Source organism: Gracilinanus agilis, chromosome 4 (assembly GCF_016433145.1).
Source record: "Gracilinanus agilis isolate LMUSP501 chromosome 4, AgileGrace, whole genome shotgun sequence".
Classification (NCBI taxonomy): domain Eukaryota; kingdom Metazoa; phylum Chordata; class Mammalia; order Didelphimorphia; family Didelphidae; genus Gracilinanus; species Gracilinanus agilis.
The window spans coordinates 64805887-64826620 of NC_058133.1; the positions used below are offsets into that span (position 1 = coordinate 64805887).

The 20734-nt window shown below is 36.1% G+C and overlaps 2 protein-coding genes across 3 annotated transcripts in view; one reads left to right on the plus strand and one right to left on the minus strand.

Annotated features, from left to right (window-relative positions):
* LOC123245894 (dimethylaniline monooxygenase [N-oxide-forming] 3-like) overlaps positions 1–20734 on the minus strand; it is a 163806-nt gene that overhangs the window by 21231 nt on the left and 121841 nt on the right. The window lies entirely within an intron of this gene.
* The window catches only part of LOC123244079 (dimethylaniline monooxygenase [N-oxide-forming] 3-like), a 97806-nt gene continuing 89033 nt past the window's right edge, over positions 11962–20734 (plus strand). For both annotated transcript variants that reach the window (XM_044672355.1, XM_044672356.1), the window contains exon 1: positions 11962–12093. In XM_044672355.1, coding sequence (XP_044528290.1) covers positions 11962–12093 — 132 coding nt within the window. The remainder of the gene's footprint in view (positions 12094–20734) is intronic.

Consider the following 20734-nt stretch of genomic DNA (forward strand, 5'->3'; position numbering starts at 1 on the left):
CATCTGTTAATGATGGAATACTATTGTGCTGAAAGGAATAATCAACTGGAGGAATTCCATGTGAACTGGAACCACCTCCAGGAATTGATGTAGAGAGAAAGGAGCAGAACCAGAAGAACATTATACACAGAGACTGATACACTGTGGCACAAGCAAACGTAATGGACTTCTCTGATAGCAGCAATGCAATGATCCAGGACAATTCTAAGGGACTTACGAAAAAGAATGCTATCCATATTCAGAGAAAGAACTGTGGGAGTAGAAATACAGAAGGAAAACAACTGCTTGATCACATAGCTTGATGGGGATATGATTGGGGATGTAGACTCTAAACAATCACCCTAGTGCAAATGTTAATATTATGTAAATAGGTCTTGATCAATGACACATGTAAAACCCAGTGGAATTGCTAATTGGCTATGGGAGAGGAGTGGGAAGAGTGGAGGGAAAGAACATGATTCATATAACCATGGACAAATATTCCATATATTAGTAAAAGAAACATTAATATGAGGACTCTCTGCTTATGTTATGTTATGTTATGTTATGTTATGTTATGTTATGTCATGTCCTGAATATTTCAATCCTCAGTTGAGCAATTGAGCAACAAACAATTATAAAGGGGCTATGAAAAGTTTTAAAATTCTCAACTCAAACCAGAGAAAACAGACCCATGTGATCCATTCTCAGTTTGACCTGTCTGCCATGCCCATGTCTGGTTTGAAGGGGTTGGTTTTACTGTGGATAAGGTTGCAGGATGATATGGGCATCTTCATTGTTACCAAGAACACTTTCACCTATGAGGCTACAAATCCATCAAAGTATGGATGATAATGCATATTCTGAAGGCAGAGAATCCTTTGTCAAAAAATAATCCATTTCAAGAGACCGGTGTGGTCTTTCTGGTGCTTATGTTGCCGCTAATTACATGTGTGACCTTGGACAGGTTACTCATCCTCATTTCCCTCATTTGCAAAACCTAGTGACTACCCAAAGTTATCTCTAAAGTCTCTTCTATTGTTGGCATTCTACCGTTTGTCTACACATATTTTTCTTCTTATTTTTTAAATTAATAAGAATTCATTTTCTATGTCTCTTATCTTTTCCTCTATTGAAGAAAAAAAAATCCTTGAAACATATATGCGTAGGCAAGGGGGGCAGGAAATTGCCATATTGTCCATGTTTCCTATCATATTTAGTCTCTATTAGGGGACATCTATCTCTCAGGGAGGCAGAGAACATTTCTCATTTTTGGTCCTCTTGAACCATAGTTGGTCTTTGTATTGGACAGACTTCTTAAAACTTTCAGTTGTTCAATTTTATAATTTTTCAGTTATAGAGTAAATTGTTCCAGCCTGTTTCATATGCACTTTATCTATAATTGTTATTAATAGATCAAAATCTGTCATGCCTTTTGACCTTGAAATTTGCAACTTCCTCATGGAAATAACAATAGAGCAAAAATACTGATTGCAAGATTCTAAAGTAAGCAGTGAATTGATTGCAATGAAAACAAGTTGGTAAAAATGTATATAGACAGGTAATTTGTATATTAATTAATATAACTGTACAAATATAATTGGTATATTAATTAATATAACTGTAATATGAATGTGCTCATAGAAGTCTCATAAATGGTCTACAGTTTTCATTTATGTTATATAGTTTTGAGTAAAATTTAATAAATGGTCAGGCAACAAAAAATACACTTATATTACATCAGGTAAAGACAATAATATCAGCAACAAATCTGTATTGTTTATACATTTAAAGGTCAAAGAGAATTTTAAATAATAAAGATGATGGCATACTACTATGACAAAATCAATATATGAGTATTTTGGAGATTAGCAATTGAAAATAATGGAAATGTATAGTATATTGTTTAATGGATAGCCATTTATATGTATATATAACCCTTTAAATATGTATAATGTATTTAATGTGTAATCATTTAAAAACATTCGTTGACTTACTTATTAAGTGAGATTTTAAAGGCCTATATTACAAGATGATGAATTTTTAAAACTTTAAAAATAACAAAATTAATCTTTTATTTGATAAGACAGTGAAATCAAGGAATATTACAACTCACTGTGCTGGCTTGTTAAGTTACCAGCCACAGAAGGAGTAATCAGTCCTGAAGTAAATGGATTTGAATGAGTTGTCTTGGAACAAATTGGGTTTTCATTAGTGAATTTTTTTGCAGGATCTCATGTATAATCAAAACCGAAATGTTTGCCTTCTCGAGAAATGGGGTGGGAATAAGGAAGAGAATTTGAAATTAAAAATTAAAATGTATACATTTAATTGGGAAATATTTAATGAAATAAAAGAAAATAAGAAAGAAAAAACAGTGGAACACATCTAGCATAAAGATGAATTGTTAAAGACTGTAGTATAGAGAGAGGGGGTCATATAGTTTTTTCAAGCTTTGGCTGAGTTCTAAAGCAGTTAGGAGTTTGGAATCTTGAGGGAGAAAGACAGTTGGTTTGAGTCTCCTGTGGAGAGAGGTTATCTAACCAACTGAGCTGCTTCTTTACCTATCTGTACAATTGAAATTTAGCCTAGCTTTGATATATTTATTTAAGAAACTGTTATTTTGGATAAACCCTTTATATCTTCCTTCCCAATATTATTTCCTACCTTCCCTCCCTTGCCTTATATGTCTGTGGAGTTAATAATGAGAGTAATTAGAGAGGAGTTCAAATCTGTGAAGGGTTAATTGTTATTTGACAGTATTAGATATAAAGAAACTAGTCAGTCATCATTTATTTTGTAAGTTGAGTTAAAGGCTGGTCCTTACTCAGATTCCATCTTTGCCTCCCTTCCCCCACGTGAGGTTCCTGAGACAACTGTTAGGGCTTTCCTTTGATCCACTTTACTGACAAATCATCCTTTAAAGATAATAAACCCTTTTGTGTTTCAACAGACCTATTAGTATAATTTGTTTGTTAGTTATTAAGAGAGGGAAGAAGAGGGAAAGAACCAACATACTCTGGGTTTGAAAGGAAGCCGGGTATCCATCTTGAAGGAAGGTGTGACTTCAAAACAAGTCCCTTCCTGTGAAATTAACTAAACCCTGTTTGTTAATTTCAGTTTAGTCTATTTCCCTCAGCCTGTGTTTGAGTCTAAGTCCCAGTCTGTAAAGTCTGCTGTTTAGTTTAATTTCTCCTCTCCCTGAAGATTTCTGTTTCCCTTCTGTGTTATACTCCTGACTTCAGCCCTATTATATCCTGAATCTCCTTAATTCCAGCCTACCTATAACCTAGATTACCCATTTAGCAAGTCTCTGACAACCTCCTCTCAAATTCCCTTATTCCACACACCTTTCCTCAAATTATCCCCATTACAAGACAGAGCAGGATTTCCAAAGGTATAGTGGATGATGAGGATAATAGAGGAAAAGGACCAAGGAAAGACAGTTTGACCTGGATAAAGATGAGAGTATGAGGAGAAGTGGCAAGAGAAAAAAAAGCTTGATTCAGCAGAGATCCTGAATCATGAGGATTAGGACAGTGTTCGGTGGAAGTCTGCTTTCCCTGAAACAAGGAAAGTATCTGTTGTTTGGTTAGTTTAGTTACTCAGAGGATACGTAGATTAATAGTCATGGTGGATGGGTGGGTGAAGTGTGATGATAAATTATTCTCTACATCAGGCAATTTGGGATTACTTCACTCCACCTCAGAGTCCCATGAAGGGTCAGGGCAACAATGTTGGTGACATGATTACATAATTTTCTTCCTTTTTTGCTGGCAGTTCCTATTTGCCTGGGTCTTTGGTCACCTTTTTCTTCACTTTTTTGTGTCATTTCTCCTTCTTACCATCACCTAGTTTATAGGGGGGCTGAGGTGGCAGAGTCCAAATTCAGTGATCACTACATGACACTAACCCAATAATAGACATGTCAGCATATTTATCTCATTTGACTTCCATTTGTTTTCCTCATTGCTTTAATAAATAATGTATCGATACCTAATTGTTAAGACCCTACCAAGTGCCCAGTATTGTGCTAAGTGCCAGACATTGACAAAAAGCCCTCTGGGTCATCAGGCTCTGTCCAGTATCATGAGGAAGTCTTTGCAGGCTTATTTTCCCCTCAATTGCTTTTTTGAAATTTAACACCACAAGCTCTTATGTAATGTTTTACAAATGAACTTCTAGTCCAAGTTAGTGTTGGAAGATGATCAAGAAAGTAGCTTCTGTGATCTTTCACACTCCTGGTTATAATAATTCTTTTTTTTTATCTGTTAAACAAATAACTATAATGCCAAATAGAATGCTGTAGGAGTATTAGAAATAAGTTGAGTAAAAACAGCAAAGTACTTTATGAGGTGCAATGCAGAACATTTAAAGGCTTTTATAGAAAAATAAAGATGAATGAACTTAAACTACTCAGAGATACACACAGAGTCAGAACAGTTTGAGAAATTCATAACTTGGGAGGAGGTCTGTTTTTCCCTGAAGTCATCAGATATATCCTTATGATAAAGAAAAAAATGCTTAGGACAGAAATAATTCTCAAGAATTGAATGAAGAATACTGAGACCAACCAAAATAAATATCCTTAGGGTCTCAGTCCCACCAGATAGTATACACACCACCGAGCAAACAGTGCAGAAGTAACAGGCAACAAGCTGTGCAGCAGGACCAGCAGCCTCACTTTGTCTGCTGAATACCAGAGCTTGCATCTGGTGGAGGATACCAGCAGGGTCAGAGTAAGCATATAAAGAACACTGGGAGCAACTATGCTGGCTGTCCCCTTGCGCCAGAGATCTTTGCTCAGCAACAGTTGGGAGTTGATGGAGCAAACACCACACAGTTGACGGGCATCAAGCCCAGAGGGCAAGATGTACCGACTTGCCTGTCTATTGGACCTGATAATTTATGCTCCAAGGACAGTTTAAGACCATTTACAATAATTCCCATGTGCAAGTTGAGTCTTATCTTAGATCAGTATTTCTCAAACTCTTTGTTCTCAAGGCCATTTACACTTTAAAAAATTATAGATTACTCCCAAGAGCTTACAACCCAATGGGTTATATCCATTGACATTTACTATATAAGACATTAAAGCTGATATATTTTGAGGTATTTATCAATGCATTCAAAATAACAATGATAAGCCTATATTTATATTAGCAGAAATAACATTTTATGGAAAATAGCTATATTTTCCAAAGAAAGTGAGTGAAAAGAGTGACATTGTTTCACATTTGTGGCAGTTCTCTTTAATGTCCACTTGGCTTAACAGAATTATTCCATTAAATTCAATTAAATTAAGTTCAAAATCTAGCATGCTCTTCCTCCATGTAAAACACTGTTCAATAGTAGAGAGATACAACATACACCAAAAAGCATTCTCTCAAGAATCTTCCATTTGATTGGAGTGAAGTATATGTACATAGAGAAATAAATATATAGTAAATAAGAATGTTATAAGTGATTTCAAGAAGGAGAAAATGTTTACAATCATATTTGCTTCTGCATTTAATCTTTTGCAATATGTTTTTTTTGGTTGATGTATATGAAGAAAATCAGACCTCACAGAGATTTGTACACTTGACGGGGGTGAGGCATGATATATACCCAGATATCTAAATATAAGTACATAAAATATTAAATGATTTAAGGAAGAAAATGTTAAGAAAGAACTCAGGAGATCTGGAAAGATCTAGCATAGGAGGTATCTCCTAATGTCTTGAATTAAGTCAAGTATTCCAAGAGGGATCCAAGAGGTGAAGAGGGAATGTATTCCGGATAGAGAGGAACACTTGTGCCTTCTCTCTGAGATTGCCTCTTATTTTCATTTTGTATATCCTGCATACATTGAAATAAATAGGTTTGTTCACTGCGAGATGTAACTAGGTTTAGTTTAGAGGTTTGGACCAGTGCTGAACCTAATCAGTAGTTGACCACAGGCTGTAGACCCAGATGTTAGGTTTTCCAGCACTCTGGCAGGTCAACACGGTTTTAACTGCTCTCTCATGATGATATAAACAAAAAACTTGGTTTATTCACAAAACACAGGATGGGTAAGTGGACCAGGAGACAGAGTCCCTATCTCTAATAAAATCTTATCTTCTTCCCCCTGCCTGACCTCCAAAGGTCTCTTCGGTCCCAACAAAGTTGGGCTGCATTCACTGCACTCTATCTGTCTATAATAATTATCTAGCTACCTATTCCTGACTAGCTGGTCCACTATTAAAACAGGAACACAGTATAGTTTGTCAGATAGGATGGCTAGAGGCCAAAGGCCTCAAACCAGGTGGTCTGGCTCAATTTTAGGCTAGACATTTCAGGTCCTTGCAGCTCACACACAAAAGATGATCTGGATGGGAAACAGTGTCACAGGTTTCAGGATCACAGACATTCTCTTGATATCAGGAACCTCCAAAATGTGTCAGGAACTTTGGCTACTTCCTGTAACCCAATATGAAATGGCCACAGGAAGTAAGCCTCTGCTCTCCTCAGAATCTAGAGATCAAGTGACCCCTAAGGAATCCAAGTGTCCCTTTTTAAGCATTCCTCCCATTCTAGAATGGGAGCCCATAAGGTTCAAGCCGGTGCCAAGCTGCTTTTCAAAGTCCTTGCATGCCCAGCCTCTCATTCCCTCTATACTATTCTATACTATTCTAATATTGAATAGTTATTTGCATGATACATCCTCTATTAGAATGGGAATTCCTCAAGGGCCAAGACCATGGGGTGTTTTGCCTTTCTTTGTATTCCTGGTCCTCACATATTGCATGGCATCTAGTAATCTCTTAATTTTGTTGTTTGCTGGCTGACTAACATGTAAAAAGGGAGATGGATGGTGGAATATATTATACTGAGGAACAGTTAGTGGATCAATTTATCTTGAAAAGTGGATTTTGGGGGGAATCGCCTTTGAGCATTTGTCTGGCCCTGGTGAATCTGCTAAATCTTCAGATGCTCAAAATCCTTTGGTGTGTCCTTAACATTTACTCCCTGAGCTCTGGTTCTGATTTTTCTGAACTCCTGGCCTCACTATTTACAAAGCTGTTCTTACATTTACTTTGGTGCAAGGGAAAAAAAGATTAACTGTGTTCTTTTTATTTTTCCTCTTTATTGGACAAAGAACTCTTTGACTTTTCAAATTTCAGTGATAATTTAAAATGAAAAAGAACAGATCCTGGAATTCTTTGGGAAGGTAGTAAAAATGAATTGGTATTCATCACTCTTTAGGAAAAGGAGAAAATTTGGGGGAGCTGTTTTGGAAAAAATACAAAATTGGTGGGGGGAGCTTTTAGACATCCTGGGAGAAAACAGAGCCATGATCATTAATCTGCCTGAAAAGCAAGGGGTGGGGTAGGGAATACCTGAATACTGAGTTTTGAAATTTAAAAGGAAGCCTGCTTATTGGACCCAGAGACAAAGGTCTTCAGAAGAAGACAGAAAAGACTCCCAGTCAGATCTGCCATCAACCAACTCAGAATCTGAGTTGGAAGGTCCTATAAGATCCTCCGCTCCAACCTATTACAGTGATTGCACAAACGTGAAAGAACCTCTCTGAAGTCTACCTGTGTGACTTTCTTGGTGAGTGTTTCCTGCTTTCCCATCACTGTTCTTAAATATAGACAGAGGTTCCTGGCTTGTGAAATGACAGCAAACCCTGCAATGGAGAACTCCTTTAAATGGGATGGACTTTTCCCTTCTTTGTTCAATTGCTCTTATTTTTTTAATCCCTTACTTTCTGTCCTAGTGACAACTCTGGGAAAGGAGGGCAAAGGCTAGGGAAATGGGATTAATTGACTTGTCCAGAGTCAGACATATAAGACCTGTCTGAGGCTAAATTTGAACCCAGGTCCTTCTGATTCCAGGTCTAGCTCTCTTTCTACTGTGCCACCTCGCTGCCCTTGTTCAATTGCATTTAAAAGAACAAAAAACCTCCTTTCCTCTTTGCACTTTACATCATTCCACTTTACGTCACTCTTTTGTCCTATTCCTTTTAGTTGACCAGGGCACACACATAGATTGTTTAACTAAAGTCGATTGGAGTCCTTTCCTTTATTTATCATTGCTTTTGCTTTTTGACTTACTTACTATTTTCAAGAAGCCAGGAGACATGAGGAAAAATTCATCACAATCTGGAAACAAGGGTCCAGAATCCTTGATTCGAATTCTAGTTCCTCACTCTAGAGATGATGATAATAATAAAGCTTCATGATGAGTTGAGCAAAATAAAAACGATAAATAGAAATAAGCAAGATGCAGTTTTACATATACACAGAGCTTTTGTCAAATGACGCCTTCTCTAATGGAGAGAGAAAAGGGGGTTAACTGAGTATTTGAATGTAACAATCAAGTTAGTTACTTAATTTTTTTAAAAAAATTTAAACATTAAAGTAAACATAATCATACAGCTAGTAGTGCACATATAGAGCCCTGAACTTGGAGTAGGAAGATCTATGTCTGAATCCTGCCTCAGACACTAGTTGTATGATGACTTTGGACAAGTTAATAAAACTCCCGTTTCCTCATTTATAAAATAAAAATAATATGGACAAAGCACTTTGCAAACTTAAAGCAATATGTGTTACCTATTTTTATAACTATAAATGACTCCCATAATTATCTTATTCATAGAGATGTTGTGAGATAAAATTCAAAGAATTCTTTATAACTGTAAAGTTCTACATCATCCTAAGCCATTGCATGTTATGTACTACTCTGAGATTTATAAAGCACTGTATTAAGCAGTATCATCATGATTATCCCCATTCTACAGATTAAGATATTCAGAGTCCAAGAAGTAAAGTGATTTATTTGCCCATGGTTACATGACTAAGAAATGGAAGTTCTGCATTTTTCAGTATTTATATAGTGCTTGAAAGTTGGCAAAGCATTTAGGTGATATGGATATTGCCTTCTTTAATTATCACAACAATAGTGTGAGGTAGGTACAATTATATCCATTTTACATATGAGAAAATTCACTATCAAAGAAGCTAAATGAGTTGGATATTATCACACAGTTTAAAAGTTTCAGGGACAAGATTTGAATTCCATGTCTAGAGCTCTATCCACCATGAGAAGTATGTGACTGAGGAAGCTAGATGGCAGAATGGATAAGTCAAGTCAATAAGCATTTGTTGAGTACCTACTGTGTGCCAGGAGTTAAGGGTACAAAGAGAGACAAGAAACTAAATCAAAACTGACCAGCCCCTGGTTTGCACTCAAAGATTTCTTTGGACTTGAATTCAAACTCTGCTTCATATACTTGCTAGCTGTGGAAGTTTGAACAGATTGTTTCACTGCTCTATGCATCAGTTTCCTTATCTGTAAAGTAAAGGGTTTGAATGGGCTTTTAAGATCCTGTCTAGTTTTAATTCTATAAGCCTGTGATATCTTGCCCCAGGATTTCATGCTGAGAGTCATTATTTGTTGTTGGAAAGAATTCATTAAGTTTGGTTCTTCCCTTCCCTCACCCAAAGAATCGGATCCAAAACAAGGAATAAGATTTGTCTTCCTCATTGGGTTTCTTTTTGATTTCCAGGTGCATAAAATGATCTTTTTATTAAAGTATCTCAATATTACCAGAAAAAGAACTCATTTAATGGAAAGTGGCATTATTGGCCAAAGCTACTTCTTCATTGGTTGTGATTTCTGTTGAAAACTAAAAGAACACTCACAAATTTAACCTTATTAAATGCTACAACTTGGGTTATAGAGCTGATTGGGATGTGGCTGTGTTCCACATGCTTAGCTACACTCTTTTGACCAGTAGAACAGAGCAATTTACTATGTAGGATCTAAATAATATACCACATGGATATCACATCCATCAAATGGACAGCCATTTACCCAACTATTTATCCTGTGAGGTTTCTAATTAGATCTTGACAGTAAACAAAATTTAAAAATACAGTTCCCCTGAAGGTCCTATAAAAGGTTTATAATCTGGTTTTTGGAGCATAAGTTATTTGAAAGTAGGAAGAGTAGGCTCCATTCTTTGTATGTAGATCCCTAGCACCCACCACAGTGTTGGACCCATGTTTGTTGATTGATCACTTTCAGTCATGTCTGACTCTTCATGACATTGGAGTAGTTTGCCATTTCCTTCTCTAATTTCTCTAGAAAATGGAGGCAAAAAGGTTTAAATTACTTGCCCGGGGTCACACAATTAGAGTCTGTCTAAGGCCATATTTGAACTCAGAAAGATGAGCCTTTCTGACTCCAGGCTCAGCAATCCACCCACTGAGCCACCAAATTATTATCTTTAGTTCATAGGTATTTAATAAACACATGTTGATAGTTAGGAATTACGTTTTGATTGATAGAGATACTATAAACACCCCATACAGATTACCAATTTTCAAAGAAGAAATTACTTACACGACCATTAGAGTAGATAGAATTTAGTCTTTTAGCAATTTAGAAAGTATGATTCAATATCTCCCAATGCCACAGAATTATCAGTTCTCATTGTACTAATAAAGTGCATAAATAAATATTAATAAGAAATTTCAATTGATAGTATGAAAGATAGTAGTCAAAGGAACATTTCTCATATCTACATTTCCAAAGATGATAAAGTAGAAATCTTCATCAATCAATGCCCTAAGAAAGATGGAAATTGTCAGTACCATAGAGTGATAAAATGGTACAATTGCAGAGAAAATTGGAATGTTCTTGCTTTAAATATTTTGTAAATTATGAGGTTGTGATAGTGTTGATTCATTTTTGCCAAAGTTACACAATCAGAGTAATGTGCTCTAGTAATCTTCTAGTTGCTATAGTCTATATATAGGAGCAGAAATTTGAACCCAAAGCTTCTAGGTCCAAATCTACTATATGAGAATGCACTGAAAAGGGAAAGATTCATATAATGAGATCAATACCTTCTTGCCTCAACACGATAGGTAGTGGAAAGAAGAAGAATGCAGTGCAAGAATGAGGCAGAATTGTTTTTCAAATCCCCCCTACTTCTTGCCCTATAGTCAAGTCAAATCAAACCAGCCATCATTTATTAAGTTATTTTTTAAACAACATTTATGAAATCCTTACACTGTGCTAGGTACTGTGTCTAGTATTGTCCTAAGAGTTAGAAATACAAGCAAAAAAAGGGGCAGCTGGGTAGCTCAGTGAAGTGAGAGTCAGACCTAGAGACGGGAGGTCCTAGGTTCAAACCCGGCCTCAGCCACTTCCCAGCTGTGTGACCCTGGGCAAGTCATTTGACCCCCATTGCCCACCCTTACCAATCTTCCACCTATGAGACAATACACCGAAGTACAAGGGTTTAAAAAAAAAGGGAGGAGATGAGGAAGAAGATAAGTCTAGCATGGTAGTAAAGGATGACTAGTGTGAGTGGACTTATCATAATAAAATTGTTGAGTCAACATATTTTCCAAGTAGAGAAGTATTTTCTTTGATGCTTTAAACAACTTGCAAGTGGAAATTAAAATGTATGAATTACATTACTTAATTTAATTTAATAAGGATTTTCAATTCAACTCACTGGGAATTTGAAGACAATATATTAAATATTTCTGATTCTCAAGGGGCTTGTGTTCTATTGGGAATTTACATTCTAGTCATTTATTAAGAGCTTGCTGTGTATTGTATACAATTTGGTGTCTTGGGGAGATAAACAGTCTTTATGAGAGATATAGTTTCTTCCCCCATAGAATTCACAGTTTAACAGGAAAATGAGACACCAATACCCAATAACACACAAGAGCTACATTAGAATCTCCTGGGTGGAGAAGCTAACCTTTCTTCTTGCCAGAAGCATGGCACAACACCTTGGTGATATTTTTTTGTAGTCATTCTTCCAATTCTACACATATTATACTTCCAACGCTAGTATCTGAGTTGTTTTACACCCTCTTATAGCCAGAAAATATAGAAGGTAGAAACCAAGAACTAAAGAGCCTCTGTCACTAAAAGGATAAGTATTAGAAGACTTGTCTGATTTTTCTCCTGACACAGGAAACCATGGTAAAGAAAGTTGCAATCATTGGTGCTGGGTCCTGTGGACTGCCTGCCATTAAGTGTTGCCTGGATGAGGGACTTGAACCCACTTGCTTTGAGAAGAGTGATGACATTGGAGGCCTCTGGAAGTTTCAAGTAAGAAATATTGCCTGACTTAAGTCTGACCTTTCTAATTTGTTTCCTCAAGTCAAAAAGAAAAGTAATATGACTGATAGAATCAGATTAAAATCTATTTTTAATGAAATGTAGAATAGGTAGGATATCCTAGGATAATGAAAAGGACTTTAGATTTGGGATCTGAAGATCTGAGTTCTAAACTACTTATAACCTGTTTGACCTTAGGAAAATTATTTGACTTCTTTGGGCCTCAGTTTTCTCAATTATAAAATGGAAGCACTAACATATAAAATCTCTAAGGCATTTATAGTTTTAAACTCTGTGATTTTCACTAAAAAAACACAACTGTTATAAATTAATTTTGAGAATTGCTCATCAACTCTGGGAGGGAGGAGAGAGGAGGGGAGTGAAAGAACATGAATCATGTAACCATGGAAAAATATTCTTAATTAATTAATTAATTAAATTAGTTTATTTTCAAATAAATAAATTTTGAATTATAAAGTAGTAGATAAAATAAGTAGGGTGAAATTTTATTTTTAATAAACTGTATTCATTCTTATATCAGGACCCTGAAATCAAAAGAACCTAATCCCTATGTATCAGAGAGAATTACTTAAGCAAGGTCTTAAACCTCATGCAACATCCAATTTACAGATTTTCTATTTTCTTGATCCTTTGGCAAGTGTTCCTTTCACAAAATCTGGTTGACAGGAAGGTTTTACAATGATTTTCTTCCTGCTTACATAATATACCACTATCTGTTAGTGTGGGGAAGGGGTGAGAGTTTGATGGACCAGCTTCTAATTAGCTGTTTACCAATTAGAGATGTTTTGGGATGCTCAAGGGAGGAGCTGAATAATGAGCTCCCAAAATTATATTTAGGTATCCTGAAAGAAATACTGCCTCTCAAGAATTTCACTCATTACAGTTGCATATATTAATCAAGTTATAAATGAATAGCACATTGAAAAATTAAGATCTGTTAAAATAGTGTATATTAAATTGTTAATGGTTTCATTTGTCATGATATTGGGTAGAAAGCAGTGGCATTATTTTTAATTAAGGGCTTTCAAGAAGAAAAATTTCAAAAATATCCTTTCCCCATTGGTATTAATTTCTAACTAAACCAATGTCATTTGCCGAGGATTGCTGACTTTCATGCGTCTATGGTCTTATAGTAGTGTATAGTTAAGTTAGGAAAGAAGATCCAAATATTTATGTATCATTAGACTGGCCATGGAGCAAATATTGCAGAGACAGAAATAAGAATGGTCCAGGAAGGCTCTTCTCATAAGAATATTTAGTGCTTCTTTGAGATTGAGAGAAGGACTGGGGGTGAGCTTTTGCCAATGTGATGTAAGAAATCAGGGATTTGTGAGATTTGTAGATTTGCTCTTTGATGACAAAGCTAAACAGTATTGGTGTGCTTACTTCTTGAAGGAAGAAGCTATCGAGGGGAAGGCCAGCATATACAAATCTCTGACGATTAATACATCTAAGGAAATGATGACCTTTAGTGATTTCCTCATCCCAAAAGATTATCCCAATTATATGCACAATAGTCAAGTCATGGATTACTTCCGTGCATACACCAAGCACTTTGGACTGTTGCCATATATATGTTTTAAGGTAAGGCATGGGAAACATATTTCCTGTAGGAAAAAGTACCAACTTCTCATCTTTGCATTTAAAATCCTTCATAATTTGGCTCATGCATAATCTTCAGGCTTTTTGCCTATTTCTACCCTTGTCATGGTCTACATTCCTGCAAAGAGTCAGCTTTCTGGCTATTCTCTGAACTTGGTTTCCTAAATCCAGACTCCTTGATTCTGCACAGGCTCCCCCTCATTCCTGGAACATACTTCTTCCTCATTTCTCTCTCTTCGAATCCTAGATTCATTTATAGCTCAGTTTATGTGACAGCTCTTACAGGAAGGCTTTTCCAATCAACATCATTGGTTGTTTGTTTTTTTAATCCCTTACCTTCTATCTTTAGAATCAATACTAGATATTCATTCCAAGGATACTTATATTTTGAGAACTATTTAAGATTATTTTCATATGTACAACCCAGTGTCTGGGTCTTGGTTAGGAATGAATATGGTCAGAGTAAGGATGCTAAGATTCAGAGACTAGACCGATGTAGTGGGAGATGGGAATTAAGCTTAAGGAGAGAGAAGGAGTTCGGGGGGATAAACCAGGAAGGTCCTAGCAGTGGACAATAGAAATACATTTGTAAAAGTATGAATTTCTGGCAGCAAGCAGTAAAGTAGAAGTTCTGGTAGACCAATGGTGATGTCAGAGATGTCCTAAGGTAGACAGCAAAGTTGGGTAATACATGCCAAAGATGGCTCTGGTACTACATTATTAAAGTTTACAGTCCAAAAAATCAGAATTTGGCAGACAGAAACTTGGTAGCAAGGACCCCACTGATAAGGCTGAGGCTCAAAGTTAAGACTTTAGCCTTCCGGAAGATTGAAGAGAGGAAAGAAGATCCCCATTCCCATAGTGCTCTTCCAAATAGAAATCTCAACTGGCTATGTACTTCCTCTTGATGAGACAAAAAGTTCTGTTATTTGAGGGTCATTTTAGTAATATAAGGCTCAGGAGCCTGGCCTAGCCTTCCATATATAGGATGGATACAGATAATCTTGGAAAGAGAGGAAGGTCAGTTTCCTTACCAGGATTATTGGCAACAGCCACAATCTTCCTAACCCATGATCAATTAATCTTCCTCCTTGCTTAGATTTTTCTGCTTTCTTTTAGACCACTGTCCTCAGTGTTACAAAACAACCAGATTTTTCTATCACTGGTCAATGGAATGTAGTCACTGAGACTTCTGGAAAAAAGGAATCATCTGTCTTTGATGCTGTTTTGGTTTGCACTGGTCATCATGTTGAACCTTACTTACCACTATCATCTTTTCCAGGCAAGTGATCTATGGGGAGTGTGACTTCTAACATGGATGCATGTAATACATTTTAAATTAAAAAGGGAGTCACTAAAACCATAGCAAAAACTATCAAATTTGTCTTGTGAGGGAAAAAAGTTTGAATTATTAAATTAATCTTTAGGGTAATCAATAAAGACAAGACTGATAGACAAAATTCTCATCCATTCAATTGATTATTTGTGTTTGGGAATGCAATGTGAAAGGTCTAAAAAGGGTTATGGGGAAGAACGGTATGGATTTTTAATCTATTATTAAAGCATCTAATTTATTGTGTACTATGTTATATAGTAATATCATCTTCACTCCATTCCATTTGTATGATTACCAGAAAACCCTTCTTTTTTCATTGAATTAATCATATAGATCAGAAATGGGCTTCCGATTTTAGTGAGATAGAGAACTTCCAAGGAATGAAACACCTTTTTGCCAATGCACATGGGTACCTTCTCTGCAACTTACAGTCTTAGAGAGTTGTCTAGAGTGCCAAATAGTTAAGTAACTTGTCAAAGGTCACACAGTCAATGTATATCATATGTGGGGCTTGAACATTTGTTTTCCTGGCTTCTAGGCTGGATCTCTGTGCACCCTGCCAAACTATATATTGCTCTTTTTTTTTTAATCCCCACATTTCATCTTAGAATCAATACAGTGTGTTAGTTGCAAAGTAGAAGAGTGGTAAAGATGAGACAATGGGAGTTACAACTAAGAAGTTATTTTGATTATATTAAATGTTAAAAGGCTTTTTAATAAACAAAAAAAAATTTTTAAACGTAACCAGGATTAGAAGAGAAACAACAAACTGGGAAATAAAATTTTAATAGCAAATTTCTCTGATAAAGGTCTCATTTCTCAAATATATAAAGAACTAAGTTGAACTTATAAGAATATAATCATTCCCCAATTGATAAATGGTCAATTATATTTCTCATCTCCACTTCATTCTCCTACTCTGTGCTTCCTCAATACTGGATAATTCTCCAAACTCTTCCATAAGCCTAGAATGCTTATTGTCTGCTCTCCCACCATTGAGATCCACTCTTAAAAGCCAGTTCAAGTGCCACCTCCTCTATGATCCCTGTGACTAAATCAATCATGATCTCTCCCCCTGATACCTTATTTTCTCTGATTTTTCAGGAGATATCTGATCTCATCCATGTAGGTGCTATGGTGAGTGGTTCAGATTAAGAACCCTCTGTACCTCCTACTATGCAATTCTTATCAATATCTTCCCAGGAATTATCCCTTAGGATATCTTCTCAGTGTGTTAAATAATGTTCTTTGTTTCTTTTTTTTAAAATCCTTGCCTTTTGTCTTTTATCTCTAAGAAGGAATTGGGGAAAGGGCTAGACAATTACGATTAAGTGACTTGCCCAGGGTCACATAGCTAGGAAGTGTCTAAAGTCAGATTTGAAACCAGGACACCAGACACCAGACCTGGAGCTCTATCCATTGTGTTACCTAGTTGCCCTCATTTTTTCAGTCTTTTGATATTTCAAGAGCACCATACAAAACTCACCATGTCTACATATTATCCCTTCCTCTTATTCTATAAGCAGCTTAACAACTTTCCCTATCATGGTTTTCTTGGATGACTTCTCTTATGTTTTACCAAATTTTTGTCCAATTAGTTTCCTTCTTAATGGATATCATGGTGCTCTGCAGATGATAGGCACTTAATAGATATTTGTTAAGTTGTTGTTTAAGTCCACAAACACCGACTAAGCACCAGAAGTCTGTGGATCCTCTGCCTTCTTAGAACTTAAATTTAATTGTAAAAAAAGCAAATAGCTTCAGGATATACAGGATAATATAAGATAACAAGCTAGGATGCATGCTTTAGAGAGATCTAAAATTAAGAACTACATTCATGGGATCATGTACCTAGAAAACCCTCATGAGTCATGTGGTCCAAATCCCTCATTTTACAGACAAGGAAACTGAAACCAAGGGATGAAAAGTGACTTTCATTACAGGATGTAAAACTAATTTGCATTTCTCTAATCAAGAGGGATTTAGAACATTTTTTCATATGATTATGGATAGCTTTTATTTCTTCAACTGAAAGCCTCCTATTCGTATTCTTTGATAATTATCTTTCGTTGGGTCATAAATTTTTTCCTTCTCCATAGATCTGACAGGTAAAGTATTTTATCTTCTAATTCACTTTTAAATTCACTCTTTATATCCAAATCATATATCCATTTGACCTTTTGGTATAGGGTATGAGGTACTGATCTATACCTAATTTTTGCCATACTGTTTTCCAATTTTCCCAGCAGTTTTTGTCAAATAGCCAAAAATTCTTATCTGAAAAGCTGGGATCTTTGGGTCTATCAAATACTAGATTACTAAAGTAACTTACCCCTAGTCTATTCCATTGATCCACCATTCTATTTTTTAGTCAGTACCAGATCAGAATGAACATTTTTAAGGAATGTACCTGAGGAGCATCTAGGTAGTACAATGGATATAGAACCAGGACTAAAGTCAGGAAGACTTGGGTTCAAATATGAACTCAAGACATTTTCTAGCTATGTGACCTTAGGCAAATCACTTAATCCCAATTGCTAGCCTTTCTACTCTTCTGCCTAAGAATAAATACTTAGTATCGTTATTGGTTTTGGTGCTGGATTATGACATTTGTGATTTCTGGTTTGGGGAAGACCTATGCCCTACAGAATGTTCACCCTGGAGTGAGATAAGATCTTTAAGGCCTTTTGTTGTTGGTTTTCACCCCTTACAGGTATAAAGAAATTTAAAGGGCAAATTTTGCATAGCTGGAAATATAAACATCCTGGAAATTTCAGAGACAAAAGAGTGGTTATGATTGGCCTGGGGAACTCTGGAGCAGATATCACTGTGGATCTCAGCCATGCCGTGAAAAAGGTTCAATTCATTCCAGCCTCTCACTGGGATCATTCTTTTTAAAACCTACTGAGTGCTCTCCAGTTGAAAAATTATTGGCAATTTCTACCCTGTCCTCTTTTATGACACATTTTACATTCCAGTTTTGTCCTCCTCCCCTGTGTCTCCTAAATACAGTTAAGATACAGGCAAATATTACATACTATGAACCCCAAATCCCTAAGTAATATACCATTTAAGGTTTACTTTTAATTTTATTTTCTCCTCTCTTCCCCATCTCTATCTCCTGCCTCATTCTGTTCTCCTCTGAAGGATAAGAAGATAGCTTAATCCAAAGTGAAAACTTCTTATCCTACTATACTTCTATCACCATGTACAAGGATAACTGAGAGCTGGTTGACCTAATCTGAAGTTTTTTGCCTTTTGAAAAAGGTTTTCCTCAGCACCAGGTCAGGATCATGGATAATCAGCCGTGTTTCATGTAATGGTTACCCAATGGATGTTACATATTTTACTCGATTCAAAGCTATCATCCACCATATTATTCCCATGTGCCTACTGAATATGTGGGAAGAAAACAAAGTGAATTCAAGATTCGATCACATAAACTATGGCCTGAAACCTTCCCACAGGTACTTATCATTCTAAAATGCTATTTTCCAGAGAAGATATGTTACATTGAAATGTAGTAATAAAACACTGGCCCAAAATCTTGAGAGATGGTAAATGGTCCAAATCACTTTCTGGATTCTGGATTCTGGAATTCCCTGAATTCTCTGAAAACCTTGCTAGCAGGGGCTGAATGTTCAATTCAGAACATTCCATTTTGCAGGGCTAGAGACAGGAGTAATGTGGAGCAGCTGGGAATTTTTCTAGGCATTAACATTAGTCAGGGATCTATTGCTTTCCCATCACAACAGTGTAAAGATTACTATCTCAGTACCTCACTTCCATCTCTATACTTCACTTTCTAATGCTAGTCTGCACCTATAGAAAATGTCTTGCTAGTAAGGGTGGTAGGAGATATGAAAGGGAAATAGTGTGAGATTGTAGGCAGTAAAGATCAAGAAAGAGCCAAAGGTGAAGGAACAACTGCATCAGCAGTCCAACTGTCTTGCCTGCCTAAATTGGCATCTCATGTCCCTATTGGTCTCCCTATCCACAACTAATTTGACAATAAATGCCAGAATTACTAATTATACCCTAGTCATTAATGATAATCAGAATTCCTCATCGTGTGAAGAGATTGTACTTGAGGAAACATAGGCTCTCTTCCAATTCAAAATTTTAATTTAATTGGTGAGGATGAGTGGGTATGTGAACCATATTTAAGAATAAAAAAACTGCCTTTTATTCCTCAAAATTATCAATTGTTTCTCAATTTAGAAACTTTTAAAATCACAATTTTAAAATTCAAGTTTTATACAAGTGAAAAATTTCCAAATAATTAAACATGAGAAAGGGAAAATGTTGAAACTAATAGCTTCCAGAATCTAGAAATAGGAGATACTTTCCAGGTATGTCCAGAGAGAAAGAAATTTATATCACCATGAATCATATATGTATATATATACATATATGATTCATGGTATATATATATATACTGATTTAGAGGCCTGTGGACAAAGGCTCAACTATGAATTTTTGCACCACCACAACAAGCAAATAGTCTTCAACAAATAGTCTTAGAGAGTTGCCTAATCACAAGAGCTCGAGTTACTTCTCCTGAGTTATACAACCAGCAAATAACATGGAAACCTATCAGAGGTCTTCCTTCTCTCCAAAAACAACCTTCCATCCACTAGGCCATATGTCTTCTAGTATATTTATAAATAGCCATGAAAATAAGTCATATGGCAGGAAGGCATCATGGAGGTGCAAATCAAGATGGGCAGCTCACATCCTCCCTTGGTAGTATGGAGGAAGCCCTCCAGCATGTTGGGCTGATGCACTTTAGAAGAATATAAACATAATGCTACAGTCTTATTCCCTACCCTTTAGGAGATTAAAATGTAGGAGGTAAGAATTAGGTGCATGGACAAAGAAAAAACAATATAAAGCAATAAATGACTGATATTAGCACTCTATTGAGACATATTCTTCACATCAATCTTTAGCAGTTGTGGACATTTTGAGGGCTTCTAGTTGGATGTGTCTGTGTTTATCTGGTGAAATGATGAGTTACAAATAAAATATGGCTTTTATCCTTCCTATCTCATAGTGATAAAAAGACAATGCAGGTAAATTCTAAAATTTTTCTGAGTTGTTGTTCAGTTGTTTTTCAACAAAGTCTGACTCCATGTGTGACCCCATTTGGGGTTTTTTTGGCAAAAATATTGGAGTTGTTTACCACTTCTTTCTCTAGCTCATTTTTCAGATAAGGAAACTGAGGCAAACAAGGTTAAGTGACTTGTCCATGATCAAATAGCTGTTAAGTGTCTGAGGCCAGATTTGAACCTGGTAAAATGAGTCTTCTTGAGTTCAGGCCCAGCATTCTAGCCACTGTATCACCTACCTGACCTGATTTGCTATGGTCAGCCATTTTTAGTCATGCCAGATTCTTCATGACCCCATTTGGGTTTTTTCTTAATACACTAGAATTGTTTGCCATTTCCTTCTTCAGCTCATTTTAAAGATGATGAAACTCAGGCAAACATTATGGAGCTTGGCATGAAGCTATGGAGAAAATATGTCAAACTCAAATAGAAACAGATTACTGCAGGAGGCATATTGTCTTAGAAAGCCACAAATTAACACTATCTATGTTTTGTTATATTTTCAACTTATTTTTTAAGCATTTCTCATATTTTGTTCTGATTCAGGCTGCACTAGACCACT